The sequence below is a fragment of the Pelophylax lessonae genome, assembly GCF_965119305.1.
Source record: "Pelophylax lessonae genome assembly, chromosome: 5".
Classification (NCBI taxonomy): domain Eukaryota; kingdom Metazoa; phylum Chordata; class Amphibia; order Anura; family Ranidae; genus Pelophylax; species Pelophylax lessonae.
The window spans coordinates 384,169,621-384,191,184 of NC_138772.1; the positions used below are offsets into that span (position 1 = coordinate 384,169,621).

The 21,564-nt window shown below is 45.3% G+C and overlaps 1 protein-coding gene across 1 annotated transcript in view; it reads right to left on the bottom strand.

Annotated features, from left to right (window-relative positions):
- Positions 1–21,564, bottom strand: part of VAPA (VAMP associated protein A) — a 132,644-nt gene that overhangs the window by 29,269 nt on the left and 81,811 nt on the right. Inside the window, exons 3-4 of the mRNA XM_082257360.1 lie at positions 14,202–14,305; positions 8,036–8,116 (exon numbers count right to left, since the gene is read on the bottom strand). Of these exons, the coding sequence (XP_082113486.1) occupies positions 8,036–8,116; positions 14,202–14,305 (185 nt within the window). The remainder of the gene's footprint in view (positions 1–8,035; positions 8,117–14,201; positions 14,306–21,564) is intronic.

The following is a 21,564-nucleotide window of genomic DNA, read 5'->3' on the forward strand; positions in this document are numbered from 1 at the left end:
TAGTACAGGTACATCTTCATCAGGAGACTTTTCTGCCAGCAAGGGGTGGTTTGACCGCTTCCAGAAACGCTATCAGTTGAAGAGTGTTTCATTGCAAGGTGAAGCTGCATCTGCCGACAAAGAAGCTGCTGAAAGGTACACCAATGAGACCTTCAAGAGTTTCATCGAGGAGGGTGGGTACAAACCAGAGCAAGTCTTTAATATGGATGAGACCGGCTTGTTCTGGAAGAGAATGCCCAAACGGACTTACATCATGAAGGAGGAAGCCCGAGCCCCTGGATTCAAGGCTTATAAGGACAGAGTAACCTTGGTTATGTGTGGAAATGCTGCTGGGTTTATGATCAAGCCAGCCCTGATCTACAAGGCCAAGAACCCCAGAGCATTGAAGCATAAAAACAAGAACCAGCTACCAGTCTATTGGATGCATAACCCTAAGGCTTGGATGACTAAACGCCTCACAACTGAGTGGTTCCATAATTGTTTCATCCCAGCCGTCAAGGTCTACCTTGCCGAACTTGGCCTTGATTTTAAAGTGCTTCTGCTGATGGATAATGCAGGAGGCCATGCCATGGATCTATCGTACGAAGGAGTGCAAGTTGAGTTCCTTCCACCCAACACCACGTCTTTAATTCAGCCTATGGACCAGGGTGTGATACGAGCATTCAAGGCGCTGTACACTCGCAACTCCTTGAATCATCTTGTTGAATCCATGAACAATGATGATAATTTCAATTTGAAGAACTACTGGCGTAATTACACCATTGCAACTTGTCTGGAGAACATACAAAAGGCCCTCAAGGAGATGAAGAAGGAGACCCTGCATGCCTGTTGGAAGAAGCTTTGGCCAGAAATTATTCATGAATATGAAGGGTTCTCTCCTGACGAAGTTCATCATTCAGCTGTGGACAAATCAATTAGGCTGGCGAAGTTGCTAGGAGGTGAAGGTTTTCAGGATATGACCCAGGACGATGTCAATGACCTAATTGAAACCCATTCAGCTCCACTAACCGATGAGGATCTGACAGAACTCACCAAGTCAGCGAGTGAGGAGGAAATGGAGGAACATGAGGGGGAGGATGAAGAGGAAGGCTTGTCAATTGAGCGCCTTGGCAGGGTCATGCGTACGGCCAATGACCTGAAACAGATGTTAGCTGATTGGGATCCTGACATGGTTCGTTCACTGCAGTTCCAAAACAGCATTGATGGAGCCATTCAGGTGTACAAGAACCTCCTCGCCCAAAAGAAGAAACACGCCCAGCAACTGCCTATAACTATGTTCTTCACAAAACAGAAGAAGGCCACATCCATCCCAAGTACCTCCACAGGCACCTCTGATGTAGAAGTGGAGGTCATGGAGCAGCAAGAAGACAACCCACCTACACCAAAAGAAGCGCCTGCTGAACCTGCGCCTTCAAAAGGACAGTAGCTGCTCTTATTTGCTGCTTATCGTCATCTTCTTTTCTGCTGAGTACAGTACAGTACTGTACAAATACTGTACAGTACTCTTTTATTTACTACTGTACATTATACAGTACTGTACTTTTAGCACAATAGTTTTGTGTTTTTACAATGCTCTTGCTCTCTATACAGTACTGTACAGTACTCTTTTTTTTACTACTGTACAGTACTGTACTGTTAGCACAATACAGTACAGTAGTTGTGTTTTTACAATGCTCTTGCTCTCTCTCTATACTGTACAGTACAGTACAGTTGTACAGTATTTTTTTACTACTGTACAGTATACAGTACTGTACTGTTAGCACAATAGTTTTGTGTTTTTACAATGCTCTTGCTCTCTCTCTATCTTTTATGTGTTTTTATTGTTTAAACGTTTGTTTAAAGACCTTTAAATGCTATTAAAAAGTTAACAAAACATGCCTAGGGTGTATTTAAATAGGGTCTTTCTATTTCGCGGATTTTCACTTTTCGCGGGTGGGTCCGGAACGTAACCCCCGCGATGGAGGGGGGATTACTGTATACCCCAATTAAAGTCTTAGGAGCAAAGCTAAAATTTTAGACCACAAAATCCTAATTAATAATTCAACTACAGGTGAGTTTAATTAAACAGGAACAGGTGTCCCAGCAGACAGCTGATTATTAAAAGGGCTTTACTAGAGGCTGGCCATACATGTTTAATTTGACAGGGCGTGACCACATACAAGCAATCGCAGGCTCCCTCCGCTCAAAGGTACTGCTGGATGGACTGGTGAGAGGAAGCCACTGAGCGCTCTGCTGTGCTTCTGTGTATTGATTTCTAACATGCTATGTTTTTTATCCTTGCAAGTGCATTTAAGAAAGGGAGGGGGGTGTTTTATATTCAATAAGATGTACAGTATCACGCTAGGAGTTGTCCCCTCTTTTCTTTGGTTGCTGATGAACCTTTGTGCATGAGTCCAAGCAGTGCAGCTGGATGCGATCCATCCCTGTAATAACATATTGGAGCCATTTCCTGTCAGTGTTCATTGGGTTTGCGCTATTATAAGCAGTGGAGGAGTGTTACCCTTAAGTGGATTGGAATAAATGCCTGTTGTCACCATTCCTTGGGGAGTGCTCTACCATGGGGAGAGGGATCCACGCGGTGCGGTGACAGTTCACTTTTTAGTGTTATTGGCCACATCTACCCTCCCTACTGGCTATCGCCTAACTTGGTGCTTCCCTTAGACATTAATTACTCCATGTCTGAATACGTGATGGACTAATTATAGCACGGGTGAATGTTGGACATTTTTATGTTCAATTTTCTGTTGGATTTACCAAAAACCATATCATTTATCAACCATCTTACAGAGATGTCCAGGCAGTCCACGGAAGTTTACACCTCAACAAAAGCATGTTCTGATGAGAAGGGTTGAGGAAAATCACCATGCAAGTACACTGCAGTTCGCTAAAGAAGAAAGCCAAACTGGGGCGATTGTCGCCTGTGATACAATACGGCGTACACTGCAGAGGAATGGTATTGCATGGGTGTCATCCATGAAGGAAGCTTCTCCTAAAGCCCACCTAGAATTTGCCAGGGCCCATTCTGAAAAAGAAGACTACTGGGACTCTGTACTCTGGAGTGATGAGACCAAGATAAATGTTTTTGGAACTGATGGCTTCAAAACTGTATGGCGTTGCAAAGATAAGTAGTAAAAAAAAATGCATGGTGACTACAGTGAAACATGGTGGTGGCAGTTTCCTTCTGTTCGGTTGCATAAGTGCTGTTGGTGTCGGGGAGCTGCATTTCATTGATGGTATCATGAATTCACAGATGTACTGCTCTTTATTGAAAGAGAAGATGCTTCCATCGCTCCGTGCCCTTGGTTATCGTGCACTTTTCCCAACATGACAATGATCCAAAAAACACCTTTAAGGCCACTGCTGCATTTCTGAACAACAGGCTGAAAGAGATTCAGTGGCAAAGTATTGTATGTCTCATGATCTGAACCCAATCCAACACCTATGGGGAATTCTGAAGAAACAAAGTAGGCATCACTCTCCATCCAGCATCCAGGCACCAAAAAAGGTCAGTCTTGAAGAATGGAAAAAGATAGATGTTGCAATATGTCACCAACTTGTTCATTTCATGCCTAAAAGACTTGATGCTGTACTTCCAAATCATGGAGGTCAAAACAAAGTACAGTATATGTAGTAGTTTCTGTTGTGTGGTGTATTCATTTTTGCATCAGCTAATTTTAGTAAAACTGAAGACTGTGTAATATAAGTTACAGTGCCTTGCAAAAGTATTCACACCCCCCCTGGCATTTTACATGTTTTGTTGCCTCGCAACCTGGAATTAAATACAGATTGTTTGAGGATTTGCATCATTTAATTTACAGAACATGCCCACAACGTATTTGTTTTTTTATTGTGAAGCAAACAAATGACAAAATAACAGAAAATCAATCCCCCCCCCAAGCAAATACTTTGTAGGGCTACCTTTTTCGGCAATCACAGCTCCACGTCGCTTTGGACAAGTCTCTATGAGCTTGCCACATTTTACCACTGGGATTTTTGCCCATTTCTCCTTGCAAAACTGCTCCAGCTCCTTCAAGTTGGATGGTTTGCGCTTGTGAACAGCAATCTTTAAGTCTGACCACAGATTTTCTATTGGATTGAGGTCTGGGCTTTGACTAGGCCATTCCAACACATTTACATGTTTCCCCTAAACCACTCAGAAGTGTTGCATTAGCAGTGTGTTTGGAGTCATTGTCCTGCTGGAAGATGAACCTCCGTCCTAGCCTCAAATCTTGCACAGAGTGGTACAGGTTTTGCTCAAGAATATCCCTGTATTTAGCATCATCCATCTTTCCCTCAACTCTGACCAGTTTCCCAGTCCCGGCTGCTGAAAAATATCCACACAGCCAGGGCTGTGGAGTCGGAGGAAACTTTGGGTACCAGGAGTCGGCAAACAATGCACCGACTCCTACTAAATTTAGATTGGAATTAAAAAAAAAAAAAAAAAAGCAAGTTTAAATGTCCCAATTCACAAAAAGTTATAATGACTTAGTATAAGGCAACTTATAATTGAGGAGTCCAAATGTAAAAAGGAAGAACTACAGAAACCTCTGAAAGGAGGTTTTGTCTTCCTTAAAATGGATGCATGCACACGTCACAGAGTCAATTATTTTGCTATTAATGTTAGATTTGTGGATGAAAATAACAAAATAACACGGACCCTCGGATTAAAGGACAATCAGGCACATCACACCAGTGATTACCTTCAGAAGTTAGTGGAGGCTGTTCTAGAAGATTTTGAAATTGCAAAAAGGAACAGATTTTATGTGTGCGGTAACAGATAACGCCTCTAACATGTTGAGCACAATTGAGAAGATGAACGCAGATGAAGAAGGTAACAAACAGATATTGGAGTTAGAGGAAGACAGCTCTGCAAGTATTGGATAAAGTTTAGAAACCGAAGAGAACGCTGACATTTTTAGAAGCATTGAAGCTTGCTACTATTCATCATATGCGATGTGCTGTTCATACACTGTAACTTGCCATAAGAGATGGATTAAAAGATCGCCATGCAGCTACACTAATTGGCAAATTATGGCAAGTAACTGTTGCAGCCAGGGCCCCGAAAACAGATGCAACTTTGAAAAGACGTGCAGGAAAAGGAGCCATTTTGGATCAAACAACTCGCTTGCACTTATTTAATGGTGAAGCGTTTGCTTGAACTTAAAGACTTCATAGAAGAAATGGACAATGAAAATCTTGCATTAACTGAAAGCCAGTGGACACAAACAAAAGAGCTGGAGAACCTTCTTTCTCATCCCTTCACTGTCACCAAGAGGTTGCAATGTGACGATCTAACCCCGGGTAAATTCCTCTTGGAATGGAAGAGCCTGTTATATCGCCTTAACAAAAATGGAGGGTTAATAGCTGAGGGCATTGCATCTTCAATGATGAAAAGAGCGAGTCTTTTGCTGGAAAATGAAATCTTGTTAGCGGATATTTATGTCGACCCAATGAGCCGACTTTTGTTGAACAGTGAACAGACTGCTACCGGAAAAAAAGGCCCTCTATGATGTAGCAGTTCGCATGAAGGGATTACAACCTGAAATACCTCCACAGGATGAAGTTCTTTTAAGCAATAGTGGTAACTCAGGATCATCTTCTTCAAAAGGAAGAATTAGACTTTGATTCCTTCTTAGACAAAATGGAAGTTCCTGTTCCTGATGTTTATGCCTGCTGCTACTATCCAGCCACTTGATTAATTAATAATAAAAAAAAAAATAATAAAAAAACTTTGTTGTTTTCATTGTGTTTGTCTTTTGCTTAAACTGTTCAATACAGTAGACTGTTGGCTTCCCAGCCAGTAGTCCTGTGGTAATGACATGCATGTTGCCTTTCTTTTCTTCAAGGAATGTATAAAATGCATTTGCATATTAATACAGAGGAGTCGGAGTCGGTAGTACAAAAAACTGAGTCTGAACATTTATCTACCGACTCCACAGCCCTGCACACAGCATGATGCTGCCACCACCATGTTTCACTGTGGGGATGGTGTTTTTTGGGTGATGTGATGTGTTGGGTTTGTGTCAGACAGCGTTTTCTTTGATGGCCTAAAAGTTCAATTTTAGTTTAATCAGACCAGAGCACCTTCCTCCATACATTTTGGGAGTCTCCCAAATGCCTTTTCGCAAACTCAAAACGTGCCATTTTGTTTTTTGCTCAAAGTAATGGCTTTTTTTCTGGCCACTCTGCCATAAAGCCTAACTCTATGGAGCAGACGGCTTATTGTCGTCCTAAGTACAGATACTCCAGTCTCTGCTGTGGAACTCTGCAGCTCCTCCAGGGTTACCTTAGGCCTCTGTGCTGCCTCTCTGATTAATGCCCTCCTTGCCCGGTTCGTGAGTTTTGGTGGGTGGCAGTCTCTTGGCAGGTTTGCTGTTGTGCCATGTTGTTTCCATTTGGTTATGATAGATTTGATGGTGCTCCTGGGGATCATCAAAGATTTGGATATTTTTTTTTTTATATAACCTAGCCCTGACTTGTACTTCTCAACAACATTGCTCCTTGCTTGTTTGGAGAGTTCCTTGGTCTTCATGGCAGTGTTTGGTTAGTGGTGCCTTTTGCTTAGGCGTTGCAGCCTCTGGGGCCTTTCAAAAAAAGGTGTTTATGTAATGACAGATCATGTGACACTTAGATTGCACAGGTGTACATCATTTCACTAATTATGTGACTTCTGAAGGTAATTGGTTGCACCAGAGCTTTTTATGGGCTTCATAACAAAGGGGGTGAATACATACGCACATGTCTATTTTCTGTTTTCTATTTCTAAAAAATAGTTTTATGTATGTATTTTTCTCATTTCACTTTACAAACTTGGACTATTGTGTTCTGATCCATCACATAAAATTCAGATTAACAAAACATTGAACTTAAGGCTGTAATGTAACAAAATAGGTAAAAAGTCAAGAGTGTGAATACTTTTGCAAGGCACTGTATATTAACCTTACTTTCATGTAATGGAGCTAAATAAATGTTCTATAAAACTTAATTGTGTCAAAATTTTGGAAACTGTTCATTGAAATACTGATTCAAATCTTACTTTTCAAAAGGGGTGTAATCATTTATGCTGAGCACTGTATACACCCACTGTGAAGGGAAAATAGACAAAGTGGAGACTATGGAGCAGGGAGGAGTAAGAGTGTGAAACTCCAGCTTTTAGCTTCTGAAAACAACACTCTAGACCCAAGTGTTGAAGTCATTCTGTGAAAAGAAAGCCAATAAGGCCAACACACATGCCCCTATGTCAAGAAGTAGGTTCACCCCATCATTGGACTGGGAACCAATGTACTACAACAACCCTCACAGTACCCAGTGGGGTACTTACAACCTTCGCAACAGTAATGCAAGGAGATGATACCCAACTGCAAACCCTTGCAGGCCACCGTAACCCAGGATCAATCAGTATGCCTTTAGGATCAAGAACCAGGAGGAGATATTACTCAACTGGTGTCCTGGATGCAAAGTGGAAGAGGAAGGGCACGTACATGCAAAAAACCTTCCTCAAAAGCAAGGTAGCACATGTGCGTAGTACAGCGCCATAAGCAAGGGCAGTGCACCAGTGCTACTACAGTTGCTCTTTAAGGGACATCCATATGCCACAAAAACCACCATTAAGCTCAGAAATCCTGGACTGTAAAACCATGTCATCGAGAAGGTGGGAGACATAAATGTCTCACCCAAAGGTGAAAAGTAATAGGCACCCTGGGACCGAATGCTTCTGCCCTGTGTACTCAACACATCAATGGCAGGGATAAAGGGGTATATAAATAATCCAAATTAAAAGACATAACCTCCTCCTCACTCACCGTTCTATAATCCAACTGACAGGTATATGCATTAATAGCTTGTGGAGTGCATCTTCTGTGTTAAGTGTCTGTTACAAGACCCTTAACTAACCAGATTTGTGAAGTGCACATTGCTTTAGAAAACCCTTCACACAGCTACAGTCAAAGAGGATACTCAGCAGCACTATAGAAAACAACCTCAGCATGGAATCCTTACGTTGTTATGACATTATAATGAATAAAGGCTAACTCACCGGCTTTTCATGTTCATGTGGCATGTCAAACACACACTTTAACTTAGAATCCATAAGATCATCGGGTTTTGCTTCCTTCCACTACAAATCACAAAATTATCACATTAGGTACTGCAAGATTACAACAAATCAGCTACTATTACGGTTGTACAAATCAATACAGAACACTGCACAAAGTAAATTTCAAGTTAGCATAGAATTCAACCTTTTACATTTATAGGCCTAGATCCCCTGTTCAAAAAAAAAAAAAAAAAAAAGTGTATTACATTTTTGCATTGGAAATTGCAGAGCATTGCAACCGCAGGCAGACTCTTCACCCAGCCACAGGTTTGTATGAAGATCCATGGTACCGTTATGGGTTGAAGGAAGTAAACAGTGGACTATAAGTACGGCGACATCTCCGCACTCATGCTCCACAAAGATCTATGGAGTTTCTCTTGGGTGTTGCCAGATGAAACCTGTAGTTTTTCTATTCACAGACCCTGTGAATGGATGAAGAGGCTGTGTGGGCAGACACACTAACAAGTCAGAAAGGAAAAAAAAAAAAAAAAAAAATCATTTACACTCCACACATTTTCATCTCGCAATACAACTACTCTAATAAAACAAACGTCTTTTAAAGAATAAGTTCACCTTTTGACAAAAAATAATAAATGCACACTTCTTGCAGGAAAAAAAAAACAAAAAAAAAAAACGGAATTTTTGTAAAATCTTACCTGTAAAATTCCTCCGACAGTCGCCGCCTCCTCTAAGTCATCACTGTTGGGTATTGACTTCCTATCCGCAGGAATAGCTAGGCATATAGACTTAGTCCAAAGACAAAAGGCATTAGCATATACACACCCATGGGGGCTGTCCCATCTGGTCAATACCCCCCCCTGCATCACCACTCCCAACTCAGTTTGGTAGCATAGCAGTAGGTAATAAGAACCCCAAAAGAGGGGCGGGGGCGGCGACTGTCGGAGGACTCAGAGAAAGGAATTTTACAAGTAAGATTTTACAAAAATTCCATTTTCTCTTACATCCTCCGACAGTCGCCGCCTCCTCTAAGTCATCACTGTTGGGAGGTCCCAAAGCAGTATAGACATGAGGGGTGGGAGACGCAACCGTAGAAAAAGGCAACGCAGTACCCACATCAGAGAAAGGAATCTAACATGCACTGTAAGAGAACCAACTGGGCAACAGAAAAAACAATGCTCAACAGGAGCAACAGCCCAGGAAAGCAAATGCCAACAGCCAGGGACCCAGAAAAAAAAACACAAGGGTCCATCATGGCACTGCCGCACTGAGAAACTTGCGGCCAAAGGAAGCAACAGCTGATGCCAGAACGTCTACTTTGTAGAACTTTGAAAAGGTGTGCACCGACGACCAAGTCGCAGCCTTGCACACCTGGGCCACCGAGGCCCGAAGCCAACAGGCCCATGTCGCACTCCCAGATCTGGTGGAGTGCGCCTTAACAGGGAACGGCGGAACCCGTTCCTCCATCCTCCAAGGCGTAAGCCCGTTCAATGGTCCGTCTGAACCATATGGCAATAGTGGCTGCAGATGCAGCCATGCCCTTCTGAGGTCCCTCAGGAAGGACAAAGAGGGAATCCGTCTTCCGAAAGGATTCCGTGGACGATAGGTAAACCCCGATCGCCCGGACAACATCCAAGGAATGCAGAGCAACCTCCTTAATGCTTAGGCTTCGTACAAAGCGAAGGGAGGACAATGTCCTCATTAATGTGGAACTCAGAGACCACCTCAGGAAGAAAGGATGGATGCGGATGCAAAACCACCTTATCCCGGTGAATCACCAAGTACAGAGAACGGCAAGATAACGCTGCCAGTTCAGACACCCTGCGAGCCGAAGTGATCGCCACCAAAAAAGGCAACCTCCTTAGACAGCAGAGGCAACGATATTTCCCGAATGTTTTCAAAGGGAGCACGTTGTAAGACGAACAGAACCAAGTTCAAGTCCCATGGAGGTAAAAAGGCTCCTTCCTGGGAAGAACCAAATGTCGCACACCTTGAATGAAGGTGCGAACCAGAGAGTGAGACGCCACAGGGCGTTGAAAAAGAATAGCCAGTGCGGACACCTGGCCTTTGATTGTGGTCAGCGCAAGGCGCTGGTCCACTCCAGACTGGAGGAAGGCCAACACTCTAGACACCAAGCATGAGCGAGGGGAGAACCCCCTGGACTCACACCAGGCGAAAAAAGCCTTCCAGGTACGGGAATAGATCTTACCGGAAGAGGTCTTTCTAGCCTTGACAAGGGCAGGGATGACCTCAAAAGAGAGACCCCTGTCCTTCAGGACCTGGGTCTCAACAGCCAGGCCGTTAAAGCCAGCGACTGTAAAGCAGGATGGAAGATCAGACCCTGAGACAGGAGATCTTCCCGCATTGGCAGCCGCCACGGAGGCGCCACTGCCAGGTGAACAACGTCGGCGTACCAGGGCCGGCGCCACCAGGATAACAACTGAATCGGAGGAAAGGCGATACTGTTGCCAAGGGGCTACCAACGCATCCGAGGCGTCCGCCAACGGATCGCGCGTTCTTGTCACGAACCTGTCCACCTTCTGATTCAGCCTGGATGCGAACAGATCCACGTCCGGGGATCCCCACCTTGCACACAGCATGTGAAAGACCTCCAGGTGCAGGGACCATTCCCCCTGGTCCAGGGTCTGGCGGCTCAGACAATCGGCCTGCCAATTCACCACACCCGGAAAGTGAACTGCCGAGATCGCCAGGACATGAGCCCAAGACAGAATGTCGGTCACCTCCCGGGCCGCCCGAGCACTCCTGGTGCCCCCTTGGTGGTTGATGAAAGCCACCGCGATAGCATTGTCCGCCTGTACTCGGACAGGACGGCCCCGAAGACGGCCCGACCACTGGAAGAGACAGAGTTTCATTGATCGCAATTCCAGCACATGTATCGGGAGAGAGGATTCCTCCTCCGACCAAGTTCCCTGGGCAGACAGGTTGCCCAGAACTCCACCCCAGCCCGACAGGCTGGCATTGGAGGCTACGCCAAAATGGCCGCCAACATGCGGTCGGACCGATCGTTCCACCGCCCAAAAAATGGCGGCAGATGGCGCCAAAAAGACATGCAGGAGCGCCCCAGAGGAGCTACAGATGTGTGCCCATAGCAAAGACGGCGGACCGCGCGAAAATTCACCGCTGTGGTCGCCGCACAGTCAAACGTCTGCACCCCCCGTCTGTGGCCGCGCTTGGGTCGCAGCGGGGCCACAGGAGAACTGGGACCCCCACTAGAGCTGGAGGAAACTTGCTTTCCTGAGAATCCATGGCTCAAGTTATCAGAAAACAAACTACAGTGCAAAAAAGATGTACTGTCCCCTTTAAAAACGCTGCGGTGTTCGCAGCCCACCGCTACTGTAACAGTGATGAAAGACCCCCAAAGGAGAAAAAGAAACTGAGCCAGAAGCGATATACAGAGGGAAGTATGAGAGCGATAACCTCCAGAGCCCGCAGAGCGTTGCTACCAGTGTCCTTGCTGCTGATGGAATGCTGCTGGAGAGGGCTGAACTAAAGTCAGACCCCGGGAAAATGGCTGCCCCATAGGGAAGCATTGGAGGCTACGCCAAAATGGCCGCCGACATGTGGTCGGACCGATCGTTCCACCGCCCAAAAAATGGCGGCGGATGGCGCCAAAAAGACATGCAGGAGCGCCCCAGAGGAGCTACACGTGTGCCCATAGCAAAGATGGCGGACCGCGCGAAAATTCACCGCTGTGGTCGCCGCACAGTCAAACGTCTGCACCCCCACAAAGCACCTATGGTGACACAGGGACAGGGACCCCTGGCAAACATACAGATCTGCACAAACGAACCCCGCAGGGATCGCACAGGGAGTCACATAGGCACAGACATGGGGACACACAGCAACACAGACTGCCACCCCAGACAGAGGCCCCACACAGAAAAGTACTTACCTGTACCAGATGGCGTGGGGGAGTCTCTATGCACGGAAAACCTCTGTCCTCATCTGACAGGGAGTGCCGTGAGCCAGGGACATGACACTGCAGCACCGCAGATGTGTCCTGTGAGGTAGCCACCTCACGGCTGCATCCCTGCAGCAAACAGGGATGGGTCGTTCGTAATGCCAGGGCGAACCATAGCTGAACGCTCGATGGCGGGCTGGGGGTCCATCTGACCCTTTTGCTCTGGAGAACCAGGGCGGTCAGTCCAAATCCCAGCACCGCATGATCCATCTTCATCCGAAGAGAAGACTAACACTAGAAGCTGACAAAATAAACAGCTAGTAAAGTAAGAGAAAAAAAAACAGACATTTTCAAAGAAAAATCAAATAAAAGATTAGGAAGGCTGAGACTGAAGCCCCAGCACAAGGTAAGCCTGACTATTCCTGACGCTAGGCAGATTAAAAACTGAGTTGGGAGTGGTGATGCAGGGGGGGGGTATTGACCAGATGGGACAGCCCCCATGGGTGTGTATATGCTAATGCCTTTTGTCTTTGGACTAAGTCTATATGCCTAGCTATTCCTGCGGATAGGAAGTCAATACCCAACAGTGATGACTTAGAGGAGGCGGCGACTGTTGGGAGGACGTAAGAGAAATTTACATTTATTATTTTTTGTTGCAGGAGCTTGTAAAGCATTCCGCCAAAAATCAGCAGATCGCTGATGCCATGCAGGTCTCCTACAGACCTGTCAAAGTACCTGCTTGCTCGTACAAGCAAGTCAATACACTGACAGGAAGAATCAGCGAACTACCACAGTGCAGTGGTAATTCAGTGAGAACTATAAGCCAACAGCCACTAAGGCTGTTGGAAATTGTAGTTTTCCATTCACAGAACACTGTTAATGAGTAACCCCCCGCACGGCCACATTTTATTTAAATTGCGACAGCTAGCGGGGGGGGAGAATATCCCCCGCTAGCTGTCAACTGTGGGGGAATGGGGGCTAGTCCCCCATTCTCTAATTTAGTCTACCTGACAATGCACATCATGGAGGCAACTTTCGTAGTTTCCTATGGCAGTGACACTGTCCAGCTGGGGCCCAAGGCAACACCACCTACCTCCACATCAGTCTGTTGTCCCTGACAAGGGGTGGGAGAGTATGCCAGGTGTAAAAACAGAAAGTGACCAGGCCAATCATGAGTCAAGCAGTCCCAATCTAATCTATTCACCTGACAATACCTTTATACAGTGCACCCTCAAAGCAGACAGAGCTCCAGAAGGAGAATTAAAGCCAGCTAACACTACTACCTGTGTCTGGCCACAGGTTTAGGCTAGTACTAAAGCAGGTCTCAATGTTGTGCAACTATACCCCTGTTAAATTTATTTTTCCTTTATATTAGGCCTTACATATTATATTTTCAGGCTCCATACACACTAACTTAAAAAAAAAAAAAAATTCTCCTTAGCAGCAGCTTTTTTTTTTTCTGCTTCTAGAAGCAAATAGTGTTCACCTAGGTGTCTGTGCACACTTTTAACCTAAAAGCATTTTTGAAGCTTCAGCTACTAGGTGTAAAAAAAAAAAAAGAAAAAAAAAAAAACGTTTTGGGATTGATTTGCCAGCAAACAAAAAAAACAAGGAAAAAAAAAAAAAAAAAAACCACGGAAACCAGAAAGAAATATACAGCTAAAATTTAAAAAAATATTTTTACGATTTTGAAACCGGTTTTCTTTGGATAATTTCTTCAATCATGAAGGGGTTAAGTATCAAAAACACCTGAGCTTTTGCATGTTTGAATAATAATCAGCTCGCTACTGTTAGTTTATAAGAATAATAGGGATAATCAGGTGTCTTTTACAGGCAAGGGTGTAGACCAGGGGTCTTCAAACTATGGCCCTCCAGTTGTTCGGGAACTACAATTCCCATCATGCCTAGTCATGTCTGACTGTCAGAGTTTTACAATGCCTCATGGGACGTGTAGTCCCACAACAGCTGGAGGGCCGTAGTTTGAGGATCCCTGGTGTAGACCAACACAGATAAAAACATACAAAAAAAAAATATATATATATACACACAAGAACAAGATAGACAAATCATTTTATTAAGACTTAAGCACAGGGGAAAGAAAAAAAAAAAAAAAAAACACACAAACACACACACACACACACACACACACACACACACACACACACACACACACACACACACACACACACGCTTCATTGGCTAGAGGAAAAAAAAACAAACACTTACCATAGCTTCCATGTCTGTTATATTTGGTGGAGCAAATATTGTCTGCACCATGAATTTGTGCTTACTCTTTTCATTTGGATCATAGTCAAAGGGTTGCAACATTACTGTGAAAAAAAAAATTAAAAATAATACACATTATCTGCGTTATCAGCACAAACCAAAGCATTTAAATAAGAGCCTATCAGGGACAGGTTTACTATTGTGCATGGTAAGTAGGCCCATGACTTTCAATGGTAGAAGAAAAAGTTGGCACTGTTACCAAACACAAAATTGTTTAACATTTTATTTCCATCTCATTAAGCTTAGAACTTATTTAACATAGCAAAAGAGGAGATCCTTGAAAGGAATTACTTCAATACAGGATATACTGAAAGAAGCAAATGGCATTTCTTTTTGCAGTCTACTCGATCGCTATGCTTATGCACACAATAGGCTTTAGTAAGAGGTTGGTGCGAAAAAAGGACTTGGCTCAGCACTGTGCATTTTGATCTTTGGTCTCATGCGTGTAAAGTGCCCATGTGGAATATTCAAGTTTTAAATATTCTAGCAGATCAAATAGAAACAAACAAAAACCGAAGTCTAGCCAAAAACAAGATAAAAAATGAAAAAGCTTGTTCGAGGATACAATAAAACCATAAATTTACTGCAATATTCAGCTTCAATACAAAGATTTGCTCCAGAGTAATTTTTTGATGCCACTAGATGTTCACAGTCTGATGGCCAGCATCATTTAACCCACTTCCTCTAAGCCCAGGTCATTCTGGACCCACCCTAGCATGAGGTTGGACAGTTAAAGAAGAGGCATGCACCTTGTCAACACAAACTGACTGGCTTCTTGTACTGCTTCTTCTCGCACTCCCCCACGCCCTGCAACTGGGAGTCTCTTAGGGATCGACCTATTATCAGTGGGGCCCATTATCGGAGGCCGATATTCACTTTTTTTGAAGTATCGGTAACTAAAACATACCAATATTGGCAGCTCTATGGTCTCCTACAATCACAGCAGCAGTAGACAACACTGACTGCTGGTATAGCACAACTGCGCAGGGAAATTGGAGAACAGGCTAAACGGCTGAATGAACTAGACAGGGTTCATACACATTTTCACCAATGAAATTCCATGACTTTTCCATGACTTCACGTAAATATTCATGACCTAATGTTTCATGAAATGTCTATGTATACGTGTTAAATAAGAAGAAAATCTATGTCACACCCAGCATATTTTTACTAATATAAATGACACTTACGTTCGCCGCATGCAAAGCTGGCCGCTATCTTGCTGTCTGGGAACATAGTCTGGAAAAGCTGACCTGTGTCTTCACAAGACTTGTATGAATAGTGTGAATTAACCACCTTTAGAGCCCACAGTACCTCTGCTGTTAGAGTTTCGTTTCTGGATACAGCGTGACTCAAAATGGTCCCTTGTTTTACAGAGGATGAGGTGGAAGCACCGCTGCCGCAGCTGTGAGCAGGTGTTACTTCAGGCGCACAGGTGAAAAAGCCAGCGATCGGATTGGAAGCGGTCGAGCACGCAGCTGCAGACTGGTGCTTTGCACCTTTAGCTTGGCTAGACAGCGCTGCCTCTCCCATGTTCGAAATGTCAAATGTTTTACGACACACTGTACATTTAGCACGTCCCGGGTCCTGATCTTTCTCCAGCCACCTCTCATACTTTTCGTCATGAAGCCATACATTTTTAAAGCTGCATTTCCCTGGCATTGCTGTAACTGTGAACGGACTGGTATGGATGGCACAAAATGCAGCACTTAATCTTTTTAGGCCCAAGCCACAGTCATAAGGTGCAGGCGGACTGGTATGGATGGCACAGACAGTGAGATGCACAAAATGCAGCACAGTAATCCTTTTAGGCCCAAGCGACAGTCATAAGGTGCAGGCGGACTGGTATGGATGGCACAGACAGTCAGATGCACAAAATGCAGCACAGTAATCCTTTTAGGCCCAAGCGACAGTCATGAGGTGCAGGCGGACTGGTATGGATGGCACAGATCTGATGGTGCACAAATGCGGCACTTACTTTTGGGAGAAAGAACAGTGGTGCTCCTGCTTGCCCAAATAAAGCTGTTCAGGTGGCAGACATGAAGGTGCAGCTGGACAAAATGCGGCGCTTACTATTCTTAGGCCAAACCTAACAGTCCCATGAGGCAGAAAAGAGTTCTCAAAGAAAGGCGACTCAGGATTGGGTGCTTAATTATTTATTTTTAACATTCCCGTAGGACTGGTACAGTAGGTGCCCGCAGTTTGCCCTACGGTCGATCATTGGCCAGCAGCAGCCGAGGAAATGATCGTGCACCAATGACAGGCAGCGGGGAGGACCGGGCCGCGGTTTGCCTGGATGTGACTGGCCAGCAGCAGCAAACCAATCACAGGCAGCGGAAGCGTCACTGGAGAGCGGGCCAGCCGCATGAACGTGATGACGCAGGGGTGCGGTAACTGAAACGGTTACCGCCCCCTTCCGCATCATCATCATCATCACGTTCATGCGGCCCGCCCTCCAGTGACACTTCCGCCGCCTGTGATTGGTTTGCTGCTGCTGGCCAGTCACATCCAGGCAAAACCGCAGCCCGGCCCTCCCCGCTGCCAGCGATTGGTGCTTAGTGCATGATCTACTCCTCGGCTGCTGCGGACCCGGAAATCAATGTGCACAAACATAAAATAAAATAATACATTTGCAATAATAAAGTTTTAAGCATCCGCTCCCCCCGCCGCTGCCCGCCGCTCCCCCCCAGATTTCCATGACTTTTCCAAAACATTTCTAAAATCGTACTTTTCCATGACCTTTCCAGGCCTGGAAAGAGTCATCTCAAAATTCCATAACTTTTCCAGGTTTTCAAGGACCGTACGAACACTGACTATAACACAGGCTCTCTGAAGTTGAGGATGAGGTTCAATCTAATCCCGCTAATGACCAAAAGACTGCGCAAACACAACAATATATCCTGGACAAACTGGAAGACCTTGAGAACCACTCACGCAGAAATAATCTGCAAATTATTGGTGTACCAGAGTCCTTTACGGTGGCCACGCTACCCGATCTGTGCTCTCTCCGCATCCCCCAGGCCCTGGGTTTACAAACACCATGCACTGGGCACACAGACTGGGCCCCCCCCCCCCCCTCCAACGATAGGCGCACACCACACCCGGTGATCGTGCGTTCTCAATAACGCCAACAGGTCTGCCATATTAAAATCTTACCGTAATGCTAAGGCACTACAAGTGGATGGGCACAAATTGCTTCTGTTTGCGGACCTTCGCAAGATGTTGCAAGGAGACGAAAAGCTTTCCAACCGTCTTGTAACGCGCTCTATCAAAAGGGGATAAAATTTACCTTAGCCTATCCTGCAATATTGCGTTTTACCCACCCCGATGAAGCCTCTAAGTTGTTGCAAGCATCCTTGCAAATCCCATCGGATGCTCAGGAATCTTTCCCGGTTGCCTCCTCCCCAGGTTAACAGGGATCTCCTTAGCCCAAAGGAAGGACTCCCCTAAAAGAGCAAGATATGCGCAGAAATCAAATAATGAACGTCATCGTTAAGCACCGACAATCGCATTAACAGTAGTGCCAAGATTATACCTTCCAGGGGTTCTGACCTCTCACTCTTTTGGCATGGCTTTCCCTATACCTTTAGCTCTCTGATGTTTTGAAGAGGTTTTATTTTTGCTCACTCGACTGATTTTGTGCGGTTTCAATGTTATATACACCTACTGTGTTCATATACACCTACTGTGTTCATGACAGTTTATCATAACCATATTTGTCTTGCAGCCTGTCTCTCCCCCTCATAGCCTTATTGGAACTGTCACATTGCCACCTTCTGGGACCAGAGGGCTTGACGACACTGAATTACTGCTGAGATGATGATCCACCTCAATTCCACTCCAACGGTTGCTTGTATCCACTATTGCCTATGCCTTATACTGGCAAAGGAGCCGGCTACCTCATAAGTTCCGGTAACGCCATGATGGTGAGATGCAACTCTTCAGGAAAAATGCGAACTCCACAACTTCATTGGTACATTGTTTTTCTTACCTCTTATTTTTTGTTTCTTTGTTAAGTTTTGATTTGCTTGGGAATACTTTTCCATACCAATTTCAGCGGCAGGCTGGCTCCGCTCAATTTCAGTGCACTCATTTCACATGCCTCACCTTAGTCAAGCTCCTGCTCCCCCTGCTCACATTAATTCCTGTTCAACCAATTCTCCCCCTCTTTGACCCCCCCTTTATATTAAAATAATTTCATGGAAGGTCAAGGGTTTACGTTCTCCCCATAAAAGGATGGCGATACTTCGCCATTTGAAACGCCTGAAGGCGGACGTAGCTTTGTTCCAGGAGACGCATCTCTCCTCTTCTGATTTTCATCAGATGCAGAAAACTTGGGTAGGCCAAGTACGCTGCTCGACTGCAGTACATCGTAAAGCAGGGGTCACGCTTATTAACAAAGCCCTTCCCTGTGAAATCGTTTCAGAATCTGCTGATACTGAGGGACGACTGCTGGTCTAGTCCCTCAAGATCAGGGATAACTCTATGGCAATAGCCAATGTTTATGCCCCTAACTCCCCCTCCAAAGCGTACTTCCACTCACTCACATCCCAACTAGCTCACGTGGCCCACCTCACCCCTCATGGTTGGGGGAGACTTTAATTCCATAATGGATCTCCTTGAGGACAAATAGAAAGATATAACAGCACCCCCCTACACGAAGCGCCCCACTCACCTTCCTCCCAGACTTCACCTCCTCCCTGGCCTTAACTGACACTTGGCGACAAGCCAACCCTCTTGGTAGGGAATTTACATTCTTCTCATCTCCCCATAACAGTCTTTCACGTATACTATATATTTTGTAACCATAAGTTCCTTCAGAGAACCTCCGACCCATCGATAGACATGGCTATTTCAGACCACGCTCCCATATCAATCAAACACTCTGACCACCCTTCCCCACGAAATACGAGAATCTGGCGTTTCCCCTCCTTCTTGGCTGACAATTTAGACTTGCAGGCCCTACTGCGAAAAGCTTGGTCAGACTTCTTGAGCAACAATGCTCAACACTGACACGATCCTATTCTACTTTGGGAAACGGAGAAATCCATTGTGCGCGGACAGATAATTGCTTTTGTGGCGGCCTACTCAAAACGTACTAACACCCAATTCCAGACGGCTAGCGACAACCTGCGCCAGGCGCAGGCCAGGTTCTCGTCGGTCAATTCCCCAGCCCATAGATTAGTCTGGAAGGAAGCCAAACGGGATTTTGACCATTGGGCAGAGACGAAAGAACGCTTCCAATACTCACTACAAGACCTCAAATTCCATAAGTACGGCAAAAAATCAGGCAAGTTGCTAGCATACTTTTGCAGGGCCCAATTCAAACCGACGTACATCACCATAATTAGAAACTCCAAGGGAGAAAGTAGCTCTTCTCAGGACGACATTTCCCGGGTCATGCATGAATTCTATGCCACCCTCTATGGTCATTAAGCGATCAACACCCAGACTGCTGACCGATTCTTGCAGGACGTCCACCTACCCCAGCTGGACTCTGATACGCTTTCCCAGCTTAATGCCCCTGTATCTGTCTCTGAGGTGACATCGATCATACAATCTCTCTCGCGGGGCAAAGCCCCAGGATCGGAAGGCTATACATCCGACTTCTTTCAAATTAACTCTGACATAATATCTCAGACTCTCACATCTGTCTACCAACACATTCTGGATGGCGGACCTTATCTCCCTACTGGCTTCCAAGCCCATATCAAACTAATTCCTAAACCCGGTAAAGACCCTTTGGATCCAGGATCTTACCGCCCAATCTCCTTATTGAATCTGGATTCCAAAATCCTCTCAAAAATTATGGCCAATAGGATAGCAACAATCATGTCCAGTATCATACATCCTGCCCAGGCGGGATTCACAAAAGGCCGTTCTGCCACTTCCAATATTATGAAGGTCCTTACAGTCTTGGAAACTGCAAAGTTGAATCTTTCAAACAAATATATTTCAAACGACATGGCCATTATCACCTTGGATGCAGAGAAGGCATTCGATAATGTCAACTTTGACTGGTTATTCATGGTCCTGAAAACCATGGGCTTCGAAGGGCCTTTTCTGCATCTGATAGAATCCATGTACTCCTCTCCCACAGTGACTTATCACCAATGGCTACCCCTCCCCTTCATTCCCCCTTTTCAAAAAGGCATGAGACAGGGTTGCCCCCTTTCCCCCCTGCTATTTAATTTGGCAATTGAACCCTTATCGAGTTTAACTGCCCACCCGAAACTCCACGGCGTTTGAGTGGGGGGGGGGGGGGGGGATCAGGAGGTTCAGACTGCCATGTTCGGGGACGACATCCTCATTTTCACCTTGAACCCGACCTCTGATATCCCCCCGATCCACAATATTTTTTTTCGACATTTCATCTGTTCGGGGCTCAAAATCAACTTTTCCAAGAGCGAAATTCTACCTCTCACGCACGCCAAAGCCTCTTCATGGGCGCCTCATTCAGTCTTTAAGATTAATAAATTTCCACATTAAATATCTGGGCATCAATATCGGAAAGTCGCCCTCCTCCGCCTATATGCTAAATTTCCCACCGTTCCTCCAATCTTTTACCAAACAACTGGAAGCGTTGTCCGAACTTCCTTTGTTACTGCTCGGGAGATGCCATTTCTTTAAAATGATGTGCTTTCCTAAACTCCTCTACCCCTTGCAGACAATCCCACTTTTATTGAAACAAAGATACACAACTACTATATAAGATCGCTCCAAAACTTACTCTGAAAGAAAAAGTGCCCCCGCATAGCGCTGAAAAAATTGCAGGTTCCTAAAAACTAGAAGGGGGAGCAAACATCCCCGGCATCAGATGATACAATACAGCCTGCCTCCTGCGAATTGGTCTGGACTGGCTGTCGGGTAAATCCCGCTTTTCTAATTATGAGTTAGAGGTGCAAATGGTTACTCCCTTCTCCCTGGGGTTCCTTCTCCACTGCTCCCTTCCCTCCCTGCCCCCATCCATCAAGTCTAACTTACTTTTGAGAGACACCATAATCGCTTGTGAAGAAATCTGTAAATTGCTTAACCTCTCCCCTTTAATAACGAAACATCTGCCTATGGCGGGCCACCCTATGTTCCAGCAAACCAGACATTATAATGCATTCCCGGAATGGCCTTCAAAAAACCTGTGGAACTTTTCCCAATTATTTGATCCCACGACTGGACTTCCACTTCCCTTACAGGACATATGTTCCAGATACCAGATTCCACCATCCAATTTTCTCCATGTAAAACAGGCTACCACCTTTGCAGAACATCTCTGCCAGGATAAAGGAAACATTTCTACCCCTCCCTA